The 18,914-nt window shown below is 34.7% G+C and overlaps 1 protein-coding gene across 1 annotated transcript in view; it reads right to left on the bottom strand.

Annotated features, from left to right (window-relative positions):
- Nucleotides 1–3,997: 3,997 nt before the first annotated feature.
- Nucleotides 3,998–18,914, bottom strand: part of FBXL17 (F-box and leucine rich repeat protein 17) — a 289,349-nt gene continuing 274,432 nt past the window's right edge. Inside the window, exon 8 of the mRNA XM_026865755.1 lies at nt 3,998–5,933. Within this exon, the coding sequence (XP_026721556.1) occupies nt 5,796–5,933 (138 nt within the window). The 3' untranslated portion in view covers nt 3,998–5,795. The remainder of the gene's footprint in view (nt 5,934–18,914) is intronic.

Genomic DNA, 18,914 nt, shown 5'->3' on the forward strand with positions numbered 1-18,914 from the left:
ACAAGAGTAAATTAATAATTTCATTTGTTTGAAGTGTGGATATTTGACATATGTGATTGGATATTTGATATAGAAGTTTCTTACCCTGAGGTTACTGATGCCTGTAGTTTAGTTGAACATACTTAGTGGAGTCAGTAAGTTTGGCCAAAATTTCTTGGCTGTAGAATAAACAAGTCAAATGTGAAATTTCAGAAATACTTCTCATTACCTAACCATCCTGATCTGTAGTAATGAAACAGCATTATATTTTATTCTTGCTTGAATTTATCCCTCCAAGCATGAGGTATATAATACTGTTTAGATATCTATAAAGAAATCAATTTTTTAATCTTTATTTTATGACATGTAATTAGAATATTTTAATTTATTTGGACTTGATGTCCACCATTAAATATTTCTGCACTTCTGTCTCTTTCTCAAAAAGAAAAAAAAAAAAAAGGAAAATAAATTGTGTGCAGTTTGATCAGTAAGCAGCTGTCTGTAAAGCTCAAAGTTTTGCTCAGCATACACCCACTTGTCAGCTCAATGCTACCTCCCAGGGTGAGACTGACTAGAAGCAGATGATATAGTAGCTCAAAAACAGTTGAAACATAAGAGATTACAGGGATTTGGGAGTTTAAACAAGTATTTACCAGTAAGACCTTAGCTTAATTTTGATAGACTTTTGCAGTTACATGTCTATTTCTTCCCTCAACAGAACTCCAGACAATTTAACCACTGGAGCTGTTTATGATGTATCAAGAAATACTAGGAAAACACCACATAATGCAACTAATAAAGCTTCTGTTCCAAAGAGAGTAGGCCTCATTTTTTTTAGCTTGTGAACTTAATTCAAGATTTGGGCAAACATGAGCTCTTTCCAATTCCTCTCCCCCCACCTGAAAACCAATTAAATGCAGAGTTTTCACATATTTGTCAATGAAAATAAACGTCTTGTGATCAATGTCTACACAAACTGAAAAAAAAGACGAAAATAGTACTTGAACCTTCACCCTTATCAGAAAAAAATTCAGAAACTTCTAGAAAGCCCCTATTTTAAACAGCTTGTATCATGTTCTGTAGTCTCAAGGTGAAGTACAATACTTTGGATCTACTTTTCTACAAAGAAAATATGTTACCAACAGGTATATGGTAATCCAACAGCTATTACTTTTCCTTATCAGATGACTAAAATGTAGTTTTAAGGGTCAGCCGACATCTGTAACCAGTGAAATTGAAGAAAAAAAGAAGTATATGTTTTTAAATTTCTACATTTAATTGTATATAACATGATAATATATGGGAACTGCCACATGAATTCCTCAATATTTTTATTTAAGACAGCTATAATATGCTCATTCTGTATTTCCCTATATGAAAACCACAGGAGAAATGACAAAGAAATTAAAACTAAAAAAAAGGCAGGGTGAGAAGAGGGGAGAGAGAAAATTCTTCAGACAATGAGCATCTTTTCTAGAGGTTTTGATAAAAAAACCCTGAATCCAGACAACAAAAACTACAAGTCACAAGAATTCACCAAGTACCCTCCATTTAGATTGGAAAAATGCAACTACTCTCACAAAGCATTATTTGTTTTATAAGTGGTGCCAATCTAAGGGAGATTGCATGGTCAAGCCTGGAGAATCTCCCAGGGTGTCTGTGGTTTGAAAAACAACTTGATAAATCTGCTTTTAAAATTTATTAGAACTTCAAATAAAATCTCTGTGACCTGTAATGCCAATATAACAAGTCACTCATGGAGAAGACTGGGACATAAAAGTAACATTGCTTTAAATAATTTTATTTTGATGAACTCTTTAAATGCATCTGCTTTAATGTCACTCTGTATTAATATGGAGTTCCATAAATAAGTAGCATAAACCTTCACCTAATTTAAAATATAAATTTGAATATTTAAAAATCAGACTTAATGAGAGTCTTTTTACATATGTTTTTACAATTGTTATTTTGCAGAGCATTCTTTTATTAGGAAGTATTTCTTCACCGAGGGGGTGGTCAAACACTGGAACAAGCTTCCTAGAGAAGGTGGTTGATGCCCTAAGCCTGGCAGTGTTTAAGAGGCATTTGCTCAATGCCCAGCATGCCTAACACACTTTAACTTTTGATCAGCTCTGGTCAGGCCATTGGACTAAATAATCAGTATGGATCTCATCCAATTGAAATCGTATCCTAAATTATTTATGAGAATCCTTTTCTTGTTCAATATCATATCACCTGAAGGAAGCTGTCAGCCTTGTGAAAGCTTGCTTTGCACCTCTGCTATGTTTTCATGTAACCATTATGTACATGACCTGCTGCTTTCTTGATTTTATTCATATCAATGCCACAGTTTATTAAGTATAAACAAGGCCATATTTATTTACTGAGAATCTGGATGGACATTAGTAAGCTCACATGGAAGCCAGCTGAAAGCCTGAAAAAATAAGCTGATGGTTAATTATTCTTACTTATTTTCTCATTCAAAGGGGATTTATAACTTGTTTTGCTAGATATTGATTTTGAAAACCCAGCTAGATAAACCGGTAAGTTTATAGGAAACTATCAAGAATGGCTCAGACTTTTTGCAGGACCGGCAAGGGAAAAAATGTTTTTCTGTGAGTGAATCCAGTGGAGTTGTGGTGCCATGGCTGAATTTTGAAGGTTAAGCAGGGTCGGTTGCTGTAGCACAGAAGACCTTTGGGTAACGGTTTTGAGAATGCTGAAAGTCACTTCCAAGTAGCCACCTTTGGCCATACTGGTATCAGTTTATTCTTATCTGTGATATTTTTCCGAGAAATTAACTTTGTTCCTACTCAAAGATGACTAGAAGCTGCCTAGTACTACACAGAGCACTTTCTGAGAAAGGGAGTATGCCAGCTTGGATCTGACAATTCACTAATCTGGGAGCCTGTGCAGAGTGAATTGGAGTCTACATGCAAAACACCATGGTAGCCATTTTCCCTGCTGGGGAAATTGCATGAGGACATTCTCCTCCACTTTGCCCCTAAGTGGTGAGAGATAGGTAGAGTGACCACCAAGTGAACTATTTGAGTAGCATTAAACCGTAATTAGGCCTGGACTTAGATGAGTGAATGACAGAAAATAAAGGATATCTGTCTTTTCTACAATGACCTATTGCTTAGTTAAAAAAGCACTTAGAGCTTGCCTTAGCCTTTTCTTCTGCAGGTTGTCCAAGCTCAGCTCCTCTGGCCTAGAAACATCTCTGTAAGACAAATGCTGAGCCACAGGTTTACCTATGTAATGGCAGGTTCCCATAAAGATCTTGAAGGAACAAAGATATTTTGGCAGTAAAGTAGGCCTGTTAAAACCTAGGAAATACAGCATGTAAGCTGCAAGTGAATTTCTGAATCCACTGTAGGTTTTGAGTAAGAGAAAAGAGGGATAATTTTTCTTTTTACAAGATGCAATAGCTTTTCTTTTCCCCCTAAATGGTATTTCCCCTAAATGGAATTTCAATAATTAAACAGTGTGCAGCACTGTTATTTATTCCTATAAAACTACTTAGGAAACATTGATTTATTGTAAGGAAATTAAATAGCTATCTTCATCTTTGACAACACTGCAGTTAGTAGAACATACTTCCATCTAGAATTCTCATACTGCATAAACTTCCAAATTATGTAAATGACAAGATCTATTAGAAATTAATTAGCCACATTGAGATCTATAAAGATTAATATGGTCAGAAAAATAAGGAAAAGATGAATAACTACTAAAAGGAAAAACTAATGGAAGAGACTTAATGGCAAAAGTGAAGAGATGACCAACTAGATCAGTAATATATAAAGAAACTGTTAAGGAGTTACTGACTATTTTAGATTGAAAAAGATCTCTGTGGAGGTCATCCTGTCAGACTCACAACAGGGTCAGCTTGGATCACTTTGCTCAGGACTGTGTCCAGATGAGTTCTGCATATTCAAGAATGGAGATTAGCAGTCTGTTAGCAGTCTAAGTACGGTTAGCAATACAGATAAACAAAAGACACCACATCTTTCTTCTTTTTTTATTTGCAAGATTAAAGGTTTCACGAAAAAATAGAAACTTACAAATTGTGTGAATAGTTTTAATGCACTCATAAAAAGACAGTAAATGGAAAATGACTAAGATTCTGTACTATATATGTAATATAATCCATTGGCTTTATTCTGAAAATATTGTTGCCATTTTAGAGTAAATAAAAAGCCTAGCACTACACATGTTCACATGTATTTACCATTTATTTAAAGCAAAAACTCTACCATATATTTTTTCCAGAGAAATTAGTTCATCCCCATTTTGAAAAGTCTAATAAGAAAACATTCAACACCCTCACTGGAATTACTGTGAGCTGATGTTTCTGTTGTAAAAAATTATGCTATGGTAATCAACAAACAGTTTTACAGAGAGTTATACAGCCATACTAAACAAGCTTCTAGATTATGCTGCATTAGACTTTCTGGATTAGCAAAACATTCTGACAATAATGGCAACTCTTCAGCGGAAGCTTAAGCATTTCATACTCTGGATTAAAATGCTGTAACCTTTGAAAAACAAATATCCAGTGTTACACACCTGAAAACATTCTTAACCAAATGGTAATACTCTAAAGGTTAATCCAACTTCAAATTGAAGCTGCAATGTCTGTATTTTCACTATCCCCTGGTCAAATTTAACTCCACAGAATGCAATGTGACACACAGAAAATTAATCTTTTAATGTATTTACTCTGGGTATTTTCTTACATACACTGTACTACAAAGCATCTGATCCTACAAAATGATACCCACAATGGGACTCATGTTTAGATGGCCTTTTCAAAGTAAGCACTATTTGCATTGTAAGATCTGTTGTAAAATAGCAATCACACAGGAAATGAGAGTAACCTTGTTACTGGCTTATACCCATTCATCTGAATTTCCCAATTCATCAACATAACAGCACAGTCGAAGGAGAAACATTAACCTTAAAAAAGTAATTTTTTCAATCAAATATTTAAAGACCATCTGTTAAGTTATTTCTGATAGTTGGTGTATTCAATTACTTGTGTAAGTTGGTGTAAGACTTCTGAAGTGGGAACTGGTTATCAGTGTTAGGTTAAGCATTGTTAACTCACTTCTAAAACTGGCAAGGTGTAAAGATTTGGAAATCTTTGGAAATCTAGTGTCGCCAATCCTAAACAAAACAAAATGAAGTTATCAATTCTGTTGAGTGATAGCAAGAAAAGAAGTAAGATTGTCCATTAAATATCCATTTCCTCATAATAATAATTTAGTCAGATTTCTGTTTAAGATAATGACTGCTGTTATTATAAAAATGTTTATAGCAAAATCATAATTTTTGTAGTTTTTATTACTGTGCATCTTACAACCCTGGGGTAGCTTTAGTAAATAATAAGCATCAAGTTTAGCTCCCAGTTTCAACACAGGCATCTGTTATCAATTGTACTGCTGCTAGCACTGAGTTACCATTTACAAATCAAAGGAAACACACACGACCAAGGCAAAGTAAACAGAGGAAAATGAGCTTAACATCTTCTATAACTCAAACTATCCAGAGAACTAGTAGGAATCCACTTCAAGAAATCTGCCAAAGGCTTTTATATCTTTTATGCAAGCAAAAACACAATGCATTTCTAAAGTTTTGCTTCAATATTAGTTGTACAGTACATTAAAGTCAGTGTACAGCTTTTGCCATTTTACTGTAACCTCTGTAAACTTATAATTATATTGCATCATATGAAAGGTTGTGAACCCTCTGCAATCCCCATTAGATCTACTGAACACAGCAGAGTGGAACTGTCATGTTCGTATAGGAGGTTAAGAGGCAGTAGACATATTGGGTGTCCAGCCCATTTGATAAGCTCGTTCCAATGTCCTCTTGCAATCCTGTAGTACAGTACTGAAGGTTATATGTGGATACTGCTGCACTAGCTGCTCCACTGTGGCTTCATTCACCTGCAATAGAAGAAAAGAACCTGTGATGTGCAAAAGGTGAATAAAAAGGGCAGCATTCTGCAAGCTAAATGAATGATTGAACTTTGGACTCCTGGGAGGACTTGTAGCATCGGGCTCTTCACTGATGATGTAAGTTTGGGTGCTTTTATCACAAAACAAATATACAGAAGGTAATGTTCTCTTAGAGAATAAAAAACTCCCACACACCTTGATTTTATTGCAGAGGGACAAATTTTATATACAATGTTTGATTATTTGTGATTGAAAACCAACAGGAAAGACAAATAGTCTCCATTTGAAAACACCTTTGTTTAGAAAACTGTCACAATGTTTAACAATCTGTTAAACTATTTTCTTTCCATGCTTGACTATGCTGGCCACTCAGAGCCCCAAACCTAGTTATTTAAAGAAACGCTATCCTCTTTAAAAAAGTGCTGCCCAGAGTTAACAGATTTGTATCTTGAAATAGAAGCATATTTATTTAAACTCACTCAAGAAGACACAGGTTTGAAAGGTAAGATTTTCTTGGCTTTGGAAAATTAAAATTGATTATATCTATTAATTAACTTAAGGCACTGTTATGATACTTTTACACATACTAAGTAGTCACTCCACAATTAACCTTACTGAAATGAACTTGTGCTGTATGGTAGCTATCAATGTGGTTGTAATGAAAAATAAGAAATAACATGACTAAACATGAGTAAAGGAATGAAAACTATTCTGTATTGCACATAGATTTATTTACCAATTACCAACATGGGTCAACTTTTGCAAAGGTTAAAAGTCCTGCATGTTTTCACAAAACATCAGTGGTAGAAGTTTTTATTTTAGCCTTCTGCTGTGAGGCTAACACCGCACAAAGAATTTTCTGAGCAGAAATGGTGGGACCAGTAATTAAAACATACAAGATTGTCAGGTCTGGAATGTCCCTCCTAGATCTTAAGATATCAAAGGTAGCACCTTTATTCTTGATTAGACAAGGCAATCAGACAAGCCTAGCTAAACCTAACACCTTTACAACTGCAGTGCTGTGAGGGGATTGATTTGTTAATTATTTTTAAGATGATTGCAGCTCATATCACGGAGTGGACAGCTTTCTTCAGCCTTTAGACAAATAAAAGATTAACCTAAGAACCATAACTTCTAGGTAGGTGTCTTTGAAATCCTTGCTGAAAACTTGGGCATTTTTAAATGCATTGATACTACATGTGAATACTGAACCAGCTAAATCAGTAGGATGTACAACTGATATCATAATTCTTTTTTCTCAACAGTGTTTTACATTCAAGGCAAAAAGTAAAACACTAGACTTAAAATGTTTATTACCATTACAAAGAAGCATCCTGGGAATAGTATTTTAAAGCACAGTGACCATAGTATCTAATAATATTTTTGTCCTTAAAAGATAACAAGGAGTGCATCCTTCTGAACAATGATTGCACTCAATGACAAAGATAAATGAAAGGTTTAATATCCAGTTCTTCTACTTTGATAACAGAAACAATCAATCTTCATTGTAAGTTTCATCTAGCCAAAACTGACTTGGAAAGAAAACTGTTTTAACTTCCCTTCATAGCAACAAGTGCACTCTTTTGCCAAATTACTATGTACAGTAACATCTTCCAGTGTTGAAGAACAAGAAGTGACTTTTAATAAATCAAAACAAAATCAAAGATAGCATAAGTCCTCCAAAATATCTGATATTTATAGCTGCAAACTGTAAGCAACACTTCACAGAAATATTGCTTGGAAGGGAAGAATCCCCTAAAGTAGCAGTATTTTTTGGCTATTCAAAAATAGTCGAAAGCCTCTTTTCATTAGATTATGGTGCAGAGAGCCATGGCAGAATCTATCATACTACCATGAACTTCTCTTAATGCTTAACTCAGACACAGTTAAGATACACAGTGAAGATATTTACCATTGAGAGCTGCTGGTTCTGCTCTTTCTTAATGGGAAACATAAAAAGAGATACTGTTTATCTACTAGGTATCTACAAATATTACTAGTAGATAGAGTTTATTATGATTTGATACATACCTGCTGGGCTTTATTTGTTAGAGCAGCATGGATATTATGGCTTTAGAGTCAATATGATAAGTAGATTTTATGTTATAGGTAACAAAAACTATGGCAAATTTCTTACAAAGATGATGTTCAAACACAGGAAGATAGGTAATAATCTCCATGTCCTGATGGACATGATCTCTGTGTCCTGGTGTCTCTGACTGAAAACAGAAAACATTTATAGAAGCTATAGTCTAGCTAGATGTAAGTTAATGTATTTACTACAAGGCTGACAAGCAAAATAGCATGGCCCATGATACTCAGAAAGACAGATTATGCTTTTAGTCTTAAAATCTATGCAGAAATCTATGCTAAGCTATCTAGCACTAAACAGTTGTCCTAAGTTTTTTCTGATACAATTGTTGTTGGCATTTAATAGTATTTAATACCTTTGTTACTAATTTGCTATAACTACTAAACAGGAGAAGCAAACTTCTGATATGGAGTGCCAAATAGATTTGCAAAATAAACATGAGCATGCAGAAGGCAGCTAAAATCATTGCAGAAGTGACACTGATAAAATCAGCTATTTTATAATCAAAACATTTCAAATCGTTAGTTTGATCCTAGAAAATAACTTGAGTGGTATTAATCAGCAAAATAATGATAAATCATTTGTACATATTTGGAATCGTAAGAGTTACAGAAAGAAAGTACCTTGAGCTTAAAAAACTGAGTTTGTAAATATTTTTAAACCTAAGAAAGTAACAGCAATTAGTTAAAAATTATGCTGGACAAAATAAATTCAGTGTAAAATTATACAACAGAAGAGGGAAAAAAAGGATCCTGTTTGGCAGTACGACAACCTACATGGTTGGATGAGAAACAAATGTGGATAGTTAAGCCACAAATGATCCCCTATCAGAAGACTTTCAAAGTTTTTCTTTTACCATGAGAAAAGTCAGGTCAAACACTAAAACAGTACAAAACTTTTAGTATTTAAAACTTTCTGTAGTATTAGAACTAAAACTGCTCTATCTAGAAGGTAGGAAAAGAAATCAAAATTTTGTTCTTTGTTAATGAATAAGTAATATTTAAGTCAACTCCCTTAGTATCCTTGTCATCAGCTCCCCTAATGGTAGGATTAAGATAGAAAGAAGTTTTATGCCTAATCATCAGAACACAAGCTTCTGTCTTTTTAAGATGCAGTCTGGCCTGTGATGAAACAAAACTACTGAATGCCATTCCCAAAATAAATTCATTACACAAACTAGGCAATCTTCTTCTGAGCTTGAACAGTCTTGTTCAATGAATGAAAACTAAAAATCTTTACTTCTTAATATAATTTAAAATGTTGTATTTTTCTTCCATAGAACTTTCATTAATCTTCACTTTTTGACTTGTCAAGAGGAAGACTACTGTCTGAAGATAAACTAGTTAGATTATCTAATATATAATCATTCATTTGCATTTGAATAGCCCTTCAATTATGTTTTAACACACAATGAAATAATGCAGTCCTTATCATTAAGAGTCAAAATAATAGGTTTGCGTGAATTCTAGTCATCAAACAGAAAAAAGAAAACAACAAAGACTGGCTTGAAATTTTTTTCTTGCTGAAATAAAAATTTATTCTAGGCCAAAGAACAGATTCATAAAAACAAAGGAGAAGATGGATTACAGAAACTGGCAGGACCAAGTGATATCATCTCCTTTTAACCCAATTAGAGCTGTTAACTGTAAGTCACAATTTTGAATCCTTTTTGCTTAGAGACATCTGCACACACATTGCCTATTTCTCAGGAGAATATACTTGACTTTGTGACAAATGTTATCTGGGGTAGAACTTAGTTAACTTCTTCCCATGATGACAGTGTGATTGTGCAGAGTATTTAAATATTATCTGCACTAGACAAAAAGAGTAATTCTTCATGTGATAATTAGGAATCCATCTAGGAAATTAGAACAGGAATACCCATCTAGTCCATATGAAGTGGAAGAACATTGTCAAAAGGGTTTTGGGAGTGCTTCCTTGGAGGACTTTAACCTCACTCTGATAGGTATGTGCATAACATGGGTGAAATACTGAGAGAAATGGCAAATCAGTGTTCAAAAACTCTTCTTCTACTTTAGGTAAAATAATCTACCTACAACAGAAAGCTTGAAAACCCCCTCCAGTCTGTAAATACTTCTCCCAGAATAAACTAACTGGCATTTATGAGCTTATTTTTCAGGTTCAGGATAAACTACAGCTTTCAAATAATAAGCTACTCACAGGAAAATACTCACTCAGATTTCTGATCCAGTATGCTAGACTTACTCATCTGGTCTGATTGCCAGTACTTACTGATTGGTACACCATTTATATCTGATGCAGACCACCACGAATAATTTATTTTATGCTATCTTTCACAAGTTCTCATGGAAAATTCTAGTAACTGTTAAATAATTACTAGAAAATTTTGAGGTTTTGCTTTTAAATGTGCCATGTCATTTGAAAGAATTCTAGTGATAATTTCAGCAGTGTTTTCTTTAATTTCTAGATTCTAAAATCAGGAATTGCTAAAAATATCAAATGATTCCAAAGGGCTAGGATCTACTTTTTCTTTACTTTTTGCTTCTATTATGTTCTAGGACAGATCTTATTAAATTAAAGGGAGTCAAGTTTTCCTAATGCTGTTAAGATTATTTAGGGATTGCTATTGAAACCATCATTTGAACTAGACATTTCTTTTTAAGGAGACTGATAGCTTCATTCACAAATAAGGAAGAGAAACAGAGGTTTAAGGACTTTCCCTAAACAGGACTTTCCTACTTAGTTAACTTGCCTTTAGTTGATATCATGTCCAAGGAGATCTCCTGGATTGGAATAGCAAGGGGCATATAAAGTGGCTCTGAAAAGCTTTGTTTTTAATTGAAAGAACTCCTTTACTATACTTCTAAGAAGTGTAAGACTGCCTACTGGTCTCAAAAACGCCTCCTATAGGTGAACCAAGGGCAGTCTTAGAATGCAGTTCTGATTCTAAAGCTACTCAAATGTCCCCAGAATGTCTGTGTTGTGCATATTGAAAAGGAAGAGTAGAGTACTGAAAGTTTCATGCTGCTCTAAACAGTGAAGTATTCACTGTTAATCTAAAAGGTTTCCTATGTAAGGAAAGGCTTCAGGGTAACATCTAATTCATGTGATAATTGAAAAGAAAAAGTTTTCTCAATTCCAAGTTAATTAACTGAAATCAATAAGCAGCAACATAATTAAAAAAACCCAAGCCTCTGAACCTAGGCTTACATGCAAAACCCCAGACTTGCAAAACTGAATTAGTGCAAAGATGCAGTATTGCTTATGCTCCTCAGTGGTTCATAACCACACAGAGATGGATTGCTGAAATAATTTTTGTATTGTATCTAACCTAGCCCTTGGAATAGGCTAGCTGATTTTGGAGAGTGCTGACATTAAAGGCACTCTCCTTCAGAGGACAATACAGGTATGTATCTTCAGTTATGCAACTTTATAGGCCAGTCATTAATAAAAAATAACAGATCAAGTTATAATACAGTTGGTCTGGAGTATCTGCACAGAAAGGCATTAATAATATATGAACTGCTAGCTTAATTTTAGAATCTAGTACTTGTAAAGAATTTTAGCGAAATGTGAGATGTAACATTCACACCCAAAGATTTTGAAGACTGCCATACAGATGATGTTTGATAATAAAAGGTTAACAGGGCACAAGTATTATCACTGTATTTTAAAATATGAAGAATCACAAAACCAACTTTACACAAAAGAAATGCAAATTGATTTGTTCCAAAATGGCTTTCTTATCATGTTATTGACAATTTTGCTTATGGACAGGTATTGCAGCATTAGAGGTATGGAAATTTGTGTGCCTTTCTGTCTCACTATAGAATAGAGTAGTACTACATGAAAGCCAAATTTCTATCTAGTGGGCAAAGAAATTACTCTATATAGGTCATTATGTGTATCCATAATGATGGATTTTGGACACATTTTATATTCCAATTTCTCTAATGTTTTAACAATAAAATCCAAAATATACACACTTGGAATTATCAAAAAACATGCTTTCATACACATTTTCTCTTCTCTAATTTGCTTCCTCAAGTCAGTGTCTTATAAAAGTCCACTTTGTTTGATTTTTTTTTTTTTTCTGCTAATAGTTGAATGAATTATATTCTCAGGTGGCCCAATTATAACTGTTGCCTGTAGCCATAACAAAATTAAAGATTTCTGGAAACGTTTTGTGTGAAGTGCACTTGATAAGCTAAGGCAGACATATTCCACAGAGTTTCAGTGACTGCCCTCATGCCCAGGGGCAGAACCTTTGTTTAGGGCTTTAATAAAATAACAAACAGCACTACCAATATTAGCACAATATCCTATAGTCCAAATAAAGTCCCTTTACGGTTTCAGCAAAGAATGTGTTTTAACTTAATGGATGCTGTTACAATAAAAAAACCACCCCAAACATGCATGCACATACAAACACTGTATTTGTGGACTCATAAACAATGAAATTGGCAAGTACAGTCTGATATACTAGTATTGTAATGACTTTCAATCACTTAATTGTGTTAAATCTTAGCAATTAATTTCCCACTTGTATTTGGAAAAGGGGAAAGAGCAGCAAAACCAGGAGTATCTGTAATCTTTTCTGCCATCTGAAGTGAAATAAATGGAATACCTAAACTTTCTAATATTCAGTGGTAGCACTTCTGGAAGGATTTCAGAAAATGTAACAAGGTTGCTTGTGGACTATAGATCTTTCATAGTTCTTTGCTTAAATCTCAGTAGAAAGGTAGAATCCTAGGGGGATGAAATTCATTGTTGTGGTTGTTTACACAGGTGAGTGCTACTGACTCAAACTGCCAGTCCCTGCACATTTGCTGCAGTCACCACATTACTGCAAACTAACAAAATAATCCATTTCAGGTCTATGTGAGTTTGCATAGTTTTCTAGCAGACCCATCATTTCAGGGATTGCAGTCCTAATCATAACTGCCAACACAATATTCAATATTAAAGTTGTATAAGTGACAAAGTTTTAATCACAGTTCTCTGCTTATTGTGAGGGTTTACTTTTCTATTAAATCAGAGAAACAATTCTAAAGGAACCTTTTAGTTTAGCTGGTTGGTTGGTTTGCTAATCCTGTTCATTTCAATTAGCTGAACTCCACCTATACAAGATTTCAAGGTAAAAGTATTACCAGTATCATAAGCAATTCAAATTTAAGACAAAAATCCTGTGCATTGCTTTGTTCCTACTTATAAAAATTGCAGTTAATAAAGACCTATGTGCAGTGAAATGACAGTGGTTATTTAGACAGTGCTAAATATTCTTTCAGATTACTTTTTGCCTGTTGAATGAATGAATTAATAGTATTGAATATATTCCTTCATATTCTGCTACATTAACAATAATTTGAGGACATTATTGTAATACTTGTCAAAATGACAGTGTGTAAAACCAGCCAGCTGGCAAAAATGACTGGAAGTCCCAGGAATCAATGCTTCTAAAAAATTTCTCCCACTTTTTTTTTTTTTTTTTTTTTCATTCATAAAAATGCTGACTGCTTCACATTGTGTTTTTCCTTAATAGCTGGCCTTATCCTGATTTGGAACCACTGATCAGTACCTGAGAGTCCATCTTTCTATTACGGTATGACGTGGTTGCTTTATAAAACAAGGCCAGACTCATTAACTCAGGAAGATTCCATCTTCAGCCTACTGCCATGGATTTATTGCTGAACTATAAGCCTGGAAGATAAAAACCTTTTGGTAAAGAAACAGTTAAACTAGAAGTAGAAAAAGTTCAATTTGTGTAAAGAATTATTTTTTATATTTTAGAAGATGCTTTCATTCACACAAATAATGGATCTGTTATCCTAGTTAGCTAGGGGAAAAAAAAAGTATTGTTTAGTCTTTTAAAGTTGTTGTATTGAAAACCAAAGTGAAATAAATGCTACTTTTCTTTTGTTGTGGGCTAGCAAGGATAACTGTAGGTTCCTTCTAATTGTATTCACAGATTTTACGATGTATCCATCACAGCTCCTGCATTATACATATAAAACTTAAAAATACAGTGTATCCTTTTTAATAAGCAGCAACGTAACTCAAACAAATTATAGTGATTTATGAGAAAATAAGTGGTATAGAATTTTTCTTAAAGAGAAGGACTGGATATTTTCAGTCCTCTTCAATATCACAAAACCATAATTTCAAATCTAAAAATGAATTCCTTAAAATGTAAAAGAAGAAATGGTAGCAATTTGTCCGTTTTTTTGATCAGGCTAATGACAGTTAGCATTTTCTGAAGGTGGAAGGCAAATTGCTGTGATAATTAGATTAAAACAAGCCATGGCTCTGTACTCTCAGTGTTCTACTGCTGATTAATAACAGATTAGCTCAAAAACGTACTTGAAATTTAAAGACATATCTCTAGAACCTAAGATCTTATCTCTTTTTTACTTACTTACTTCAGGTACAGACTATCTGTGTAAATTAGTTTGTGGATGAAGGGTAAAAATGTTTCCAGTCATGCTTACTAATATATATATATCTATCTCTCTATCTCTCTATCTCTATCTATCTATCTATCTATCTATCTATCTATCTATCTATCTATCTATCTATCTATCTATCTATCTATCTTTATACTAAATGGATTTTTTTTTCCTCTGAATTGATGTTTTTTCACAAGCTGGTACTTCCTCATATACAACAGGAGATGCATTCCAGTTATGCTAATAATTTGCAGTTTGCATAGGATATATATTTAGAAATATTTCTGAATCAGATTTTAAACAAGAACAATGTGATAAATTTATTTAAAAATCTACTGATTTTTTAAAACTCTTCTTACTTAAGATGCAAATGATCTCTTAACAGACCATTTTTATTTTTATGGGTCATCTATATTCCTTTCTCTCTGTAGTAATATAAAAAGTTTTGTCTTTTTGTCAGTTACACTGACCACCAATTTCTGTGCTCTGACATCTCAGTAAAACTGTAACAGGAAGTACATGCTACAATTAATCTGAGAAAGTAATCTGGAACAAACTATATGCTTTAGAAGTATTTTCATAAAGAGCAACCTGAACTTCTCAAAAAAGAAAAAAGAGAAAGCAAGAAATAAAGGCCATGATGACTTATTAACCCAGGTGTATCCATTCACAGCCAACTTTGTCAGACCCCATTTCATTCACAGATAGCTATGAATGTTGAATTTTGCAGCCTCTGTTTTTCCGTGCCATTTTTCTGCATATTTCCCCAAGAAATTTCTCCTGCATTTACATCGTAGCACTGCTGATAACCACTGCAAATATCCCAGAGCTATAGGAAAAGGGTCTTGAAATATGAAAATCTGTGTGAGAAAAGTGGCAAACTCCACAGGGAGATTATTCTGACAGACTATTCAACCAGGCAAGCTATCAGCCAGAAAAACAGATCAAGTTTTTAGCCACTTATTACCTAGGTGATACCCAGCCGTTTTCCACAAAGGTGAAGATTTCAAACTGCCATTATTTAAAGCTGTTTGGCTTGTTGTGAAAGCACAAAGAAGTGCTACAAATACATCTTTAAAATGAATTCCAGCAATAAACAGCATAGAGAACATCGCCCTCTTTCTCCGATTTATTTTGGAAATACAAAATACTGAGAAATAATTAAGTAATAATAGTAAGTAAATATGATCTAGATCTGTTTAAAGGTAGGAATGTATAGAACTCCATTCAGAAGAAGAAACTTGAAACGTGGATTTGAAACTGTGAATCTGATGTAGGCATCATTTTATGCCCTTAGGATGCAAATATGGGTCTTAGAAATCCTAGTGTCAGTGTTTGTGGGAGAAGAGAAAGTACCCAATATCTCTCCACACATCTCTCAAAGTATTTAAAGGAAAGGATGAATTATACTTTAAAATATACACTTTTCTAAGCTGTGATTAAAAAACAGAGCTACAATTAAAATTTGGTTGAAGAACAGATAGCCATGTTCTCTTTCTGCTTGGGGGACTGAGGTGAATTGAATATAATCCCTGGTTCTGGAGACAACTCTGTGGCTTCCTCGGTATTTACTGAGGTGACAAATCAGGGCTTCAGTTTACCCTGACAGTACACTAACCATCTATGTGTTCCCACACACCCATGTCAAGTCCCAAAACATAACCTTGGGCTGCAGCCCACAACAGCACAGCACTCAACCCTTTAGAAAAACTGCACAGACTGTGTGGTTGCGTTGTGTGGCCAGAGCATCCAGGAGAGGCAACACGAGGGAATGAAGCCTGGCTCACCACCCCGGGGAGTGGGGCACAGCACAAATGTAGGCAGTAACATCAGAATACAAACCAGAAATAATGTGTCTTTTATGCCTTTTCCATTTACAAACCCCTAAAATGTACTGCTTAGGCCTTAAATGACTACTGTTGTATCTTACTGCTTTCAAAAGAAATGCAGACTCAGAATGACAACATCTCCTTTTTGTGAAACACATGACTTGTGCAGTCCCAACTGCTTTCAGATGCCTGTACAGACCCACATATACGTATACACATACACACAAATACATATTTGCACACAGTTGATACCCTGTACTGTGAGAGAGATCAGCAGGGAGAAGGGTCCTAGCTACTTCCAAGAATGTGTTAATGTTTGTATGCAGGCAACTGGGGAATGTAATCCTCCAGAATGTAAGTACTTAAAAATATTTAGGGTCTACTTTCTGAATGCCCAAATACTTTTGGAAGTCTGGATTACAGTCTCTCAGAAGCCTATCTGATAGAGAAAACTAATGCTATGTGTCTCACTGTAGCTATGCCGTACAGTGCAGGACCCCGTAGAGATCAAGATAGCATTGCCTGAGCTACTTATGGAAATACTAACACATCTATACGACAGTATCTCATAAGCCTTGCTGAGCGCTAATTTTCCTGGACAAGATGCTGTACTTCGGCAGTTAAGCCGCTATAATGACTTATGCCTATGTGTCCACACTGCCCTGCACCTTTCTAGCAGTACCAGTTCGTTCAGAGATCTCTCCAGGCTTCAGACACCACTGCTGTGTGTTGCAGGGAATGCCAAACTTGCCTAAGTTATGGAGGTGCTAGGGAAAATTGGAAATAAGAGACATCTGGTCAAGTAACCTTGCCTCTAATATTTTTACATTGAAAAGAATATTTAGATTTTGTGTATCTAAGCATAGACATGTTTTCTAAACCAAAATTCTACTATGGATAGTTCTGAAAGACTTTCAGCATTTAATAATCTTTGACATTTTTCTGTATGTAATTTGTAAATAGTGATTACACTGCTATTTAGCAGCATTTAAATGTTGAAAAAAATAGTTTAAAAATGCTTATTAGAAAACTTTCATCTTAAATATATGCCCTCATTATTATGATCTTATGGTAAAGTCAGCATTTTTTATGAGACTTCTCAATACAATGACATTTATTTTAAGGCAAAGGCCATATTGCTCCTGTGGTGTGCATGTTAGATGGTAGGAAACATGATAGCAAGGTCATGGCAACAGCAGTTTGATGAAAAATGAATAATTTGATTATTTTCATAGTGTAGATCAATAATGCTCTGAATCTACTGAAGCTCACTGCCTGAAGGCACTCAGATAATCAGTGGCATAAAACAGAGGCTGCCTTTACCCAGGCTTGCAGCCTCTCTGATCTTTCTTGGGAGGACCCTTGACGCCTCTAATTTATGTCAACTGCATATCAAAGAAATTCCAAAGAGCCTGGGTCATAAAGAGTATTTTAGTGGTAATCATTTGAAGTCTACTTACATATGTTCCTTATGTAACTGTGTTTAAGTACTTCCCCTCCAATGCCTGGGAATTCCTAGAAAGGAATAAACGCTGCCTGGTACTAGCATAACACTCAGCACCTTAGAAAAGGAAGGCTAGTTAGAAGAGGCAAATGTTCTAACCCTTTCTTCACTGCAAGCTGACAACAGTCCAAAGACAAGAATTTCAGTCAACGAGGCATGTAAACAAGCCCTTCTCCACCACCCAAGAATTCTCTTTAATGATGTGCCGGACACTGACATTTTTAATTTAACAGAGCAGACACTGGAAAAAATTCGTTCTGTATGATACTGGGGAGAGACAGTTGAAGACCTAATTTTGTTCAGTAATTTCTCTGTCATTTGCAATGGAAAAAGGGAGCTGGCATCTTCTAGCTGCCAAAAACTCTTTAGTCAAGGATACATACTTGGTTTTGTCTGTGGAGCTATTTTTCCCATCAAGGCTTTGCAAGCAAGAAAATAGTTGCTAGTGGCAGTCCTGCTACTACAGTGTCTGCTGTAACAGTATTTACTCATTTCTTATCAGGTTTTAGCTACCATATTTTGAATACTTGTATACATGCACACATGCAAGTGTGCTCACACACATTTGCAGGCACACAGTCAACATTGCTTTTCTATCTTCCTTGAAGTTTTCTCAAAAATACTTATTTTTTCCTTTCAGAACTTGACTTCTACAGTACAAAAGATAGTGTATAATCCTTTGTAAAGAACTAGGAGAGCATTAACCAGCAGTTAGAGGAATACAGACTGTACTACATACAGTTTAAGGTACTACATACAGTTTAACTGATGAGGTAGAAAAACTTGTTTTCAGCATCAGGATCATGGATTTTCTATAGCAGCTGAAGACAGGCTAACATTATTGCTTATTAGATCCTTGTTGATCAGCATTAGCTAAACCCACAAAATAAATATGTGTGTAAAACTGATCAAGTGATTCAGAGTCAGATCTAATTCCCAAGGTGAAGTAACTCTTTGGACATTTTCTAAGTACATAATTTTAGCACAATCCATCAGACACCCATATGCTCTTTTTGTTTATTAGCTCTTATAAAACACTAATGTTTAGGAGATTAAGTGGAGTCAGCTTTAACAGACAGAGCAATTCTCCCAAAGTGTTCAACCTCCACTCAAACA

This window comes from Athene cunicularia (assembly GCF_003259725.1).
Source record: "Athene cunicularia isolate RWA chromosome Z unlocalized genomic scaffold, athCun1 chrZ_part1, whole genome shotgun sequence".
Classification (NCBI taxonomy): domain Eukaryota; kingdom Metazoa; phylum Chordata; class Aves; order Strigiformes; family Strigidae; genus Athene; species Athene cunicularia.